Below are 2,687 nucleotides of genomic sequence, written 5' to 3' on the forward strand. Positions count from 1 at the left end.
AAAAAAAAGGCCCAACGGATTTTTTTTTAATCAAGTAGATCATTATTGGCCCACTAGATTGATTGGTATTATTTTTTCATTTATTTTTAACTTTTAAGTTATTACAAACAGAACGGACATGACTGGGGGATAGGAAAGGGGAAGACAAAGACAAGAGAAGTTCAAGAAAAAGAGAGGGGAAAGAAAAACAGGCAGAGGGACAGTGAGAAAAGACATTAAAAAGTCCACTGGATCACCTGCTGGAAGAAAAAGAAAAATAGAGAACAACACAGTAGGGAGACCACAGCAACAACCTTGATAACTATAAATAACAGTAAATAATAAATATTGAATGTTACCGAGCAGAACACAAGACCGACAATGCTTTGAGGCAGCAGCAAAGGAAGATATAGAGTGTGTCTATGAGCACCCATGTGTAGACCTGTGTGCAGACTTGTCTGCGTGAGCACGCTTGTATGTAAAAGGTTTCTCCATTTAACTATCTGATAGAGGGTGTGGGGAGCCATAGCCCTGTCCCCCAGGACATGAAGCACACATGGAGGAGATCCAGCTCCCAAACATCTATAGGCCCTCCAGAGCGCGATAGCCCAAGGAGGACCACCGGAGGGGCAGCTGCGCCATCCTCCTGGAAAGAGCTGAGGAGAGCCCCAGACTGGGGGTCACACAGCAGCCACGGTGAAGAAGCTACAGGAGACTGCGGTGACATGCCCGCAGGCCCTGTCGGCAGCCAGCCGTGGGACGAGCCCCAGGCCCAGAGGCCTGTATCATGAAGGAGCAAGCTAGGAGAAGTTAAAAATGTGTACTAAACAAGAGCTCAGGTCTCAAGAGGGTAATGGAAACAAAAGATAAATGCCCTGTAACACTAATTATGAAAAATTACTACATAAAAAGAGACAAACTTCAAGATGATGATGGAACCAAATGGTACACATGGTGGAGAAAAGTGCCATTGTTGTAAGAGACATTATTCTTTGTCTCCATTATTCAGTTTATTCAGTCTAAAAAACATAATAAAAAGATGTTGCCAGATTTCCAGGTTTCATCTAACCTACAGTATAAATTACACAAACCACAAGCATCAAAAATAAGAAGATTTTATGAATGTTGCTACAAAAACAATCATTGCAGATAAGCTAAAATTTAATTGATAACCTATAGTAATCCACAAAGTTTAGAAAACAAAGTGAATAATGAATTTCCTTTTTGAAATGGTAATGCCAATGAAATGATAAATTGCACTATTTTCCCGAATAATATGGAGTAACGATAAACCAATTAATGTAAATAAAAGCCTTATCATCCACTGATATTGAAAATAATTCCTATTTGTGGCCCAAGACATGTATACATGCATGTATGAGGATATCATATTTGTTTGTTTTTAATGTTTACAACACATAAATATCAGATGTTTTTTTTCTTTTATTTGCTATTTCTATATTCATTCTTTAAATTAGATTACAAGTTATATGTAAAATAAAGCAATGGAAACTAGGAACTGAATAACTTGGAGGTGCAGGTGTGATATTTATTTACTATAAAATTATAAAGGACTTCAATTCATCAACATGACAATAATCTTATAGTCTTTGTTTCAGAAGAAAACTTCCTCTTTTCCCCAGATGGGCAGGAAGTAATGGTGCTGCAGAGTCAAAAATAACATGCAAAACACTAGTACGCAGTGTAGTTGTGGTTTAACAGTTATAAAAAATACAATTAAAAAGACTGCGTGAGGTGTTATAAATTACCAGTACTGTACTTTACTGAATTATTTTGGTGTACTGGCACTGTGAGTTAATATATGTAGCACTCAAACTGGTATTTTTCCTGTATTGGTTTCATTTTTCAGTCACAAAATCGTGTTGATTATATTCCAAAAGTTTCCATTTACCTGACAGACTGATTAAAACAAGCCCCCACCATCCAGCTAACATCCAGCGCATGATGTCCTCAAAAAGAAGAGAAATACGCTTCAGATGCTGACACCACGGCTGTATCTGAGTTTCTCTGCAGGTCTAAAAGTGTTGTGAACGAAGATGAAGTGTCTGCATCAGTGGGTGTGCAGTCTGTCTTCTGTCACCATGCAGGCAGGCAAATAAGAGGAAGAGGGCTCTATCGTTGAACCAAAATAACAGCCCACACTTTTACTGTCGGTAACCCGTGTGATTAAATGTTCCATTTTTAGGGACAGATGAAACAGCATTATTAAGCTAAACATTAAGGTTATGATTAGTGATACTACAGCCAATATAATATCATAGTTTCAATATTGATGCCAAGATGATGTTTTTAGATAACTAAGATTTCTAAAGAAAGCCTTTATGGTCAAGAAACCAAACCAGATAGTTTTTAAACATGTAATTCCTTTTTAAAAAGACCATTTACAAGACACAGTATGCAAAAGAAGATACTATACTGTGCAAAAGTCGTTGAGACTTTTCAACCCTTTTTGTTTGTTTGTTTGTTTTGTTTCCAATGAGTCAAATATGTCTTTAGCAGTGGTCTTTAGCAACAATTCTCCAGGCTTGGACTAAAGTTTCTACAGTTTTTAAACCACTCAACACTCAACTATGATTCGTTCCAGCATAAAAATGGCACCTATTGAAATTGATGAACTAGTTCACAAGCAAATTGGCAAAGAACCAATTTTAAATGGTCTCTTCAGACCGAAAAACCCAATTTATAGA

At 37.2% G+C, this 2,687-nt stretch overlaps 1 protein-coding gene across 1 annotated transcript in view; it reads right to left on the minus strand.

The window, feature by feature from the left end:
- cd79b (CD79b molecule, immunoglobulin-associated beta) overlaps nucleotides 1-2,059 on the minus strand; it is an 8,563-nt gene extending 6,504 nt beyond the window's left edge. The window contains exon 1 of the mRNA XM_005725853.1: nucleotides 1,892-2,059. Within this exon, the coding sequence (XP_005725910.1) occupies nucleotides 1,892-1,943 (52 nt within the window). The 5' untranslated portion in view covers nucleotides 1,944-2,059. The remainder of the gene's footprint in view (nucleotides 1-1,891) is intronic.
- Between the last annotated feature and the right edge of the window lie 628 nt (nucleotides 2,060-2,687).

The sequence above is a fragment of the Pundamilia nyererei genome, unplaced genomic scaffold, assembly GCF_000239375.1.
Source record: "Pundamilia nyererei isolate P.nyererei 1_Seehausen unplaced genomic scaffold, PunNye1.0 scaffold00017, whole genome shotgun sequence".
Lineage (NCBI taxonomy): Eukaryota > Metazoa > Chordata > Actinopteri > Cichliformes > Cichlidae > Pundamilia > Pundamilia nyererei.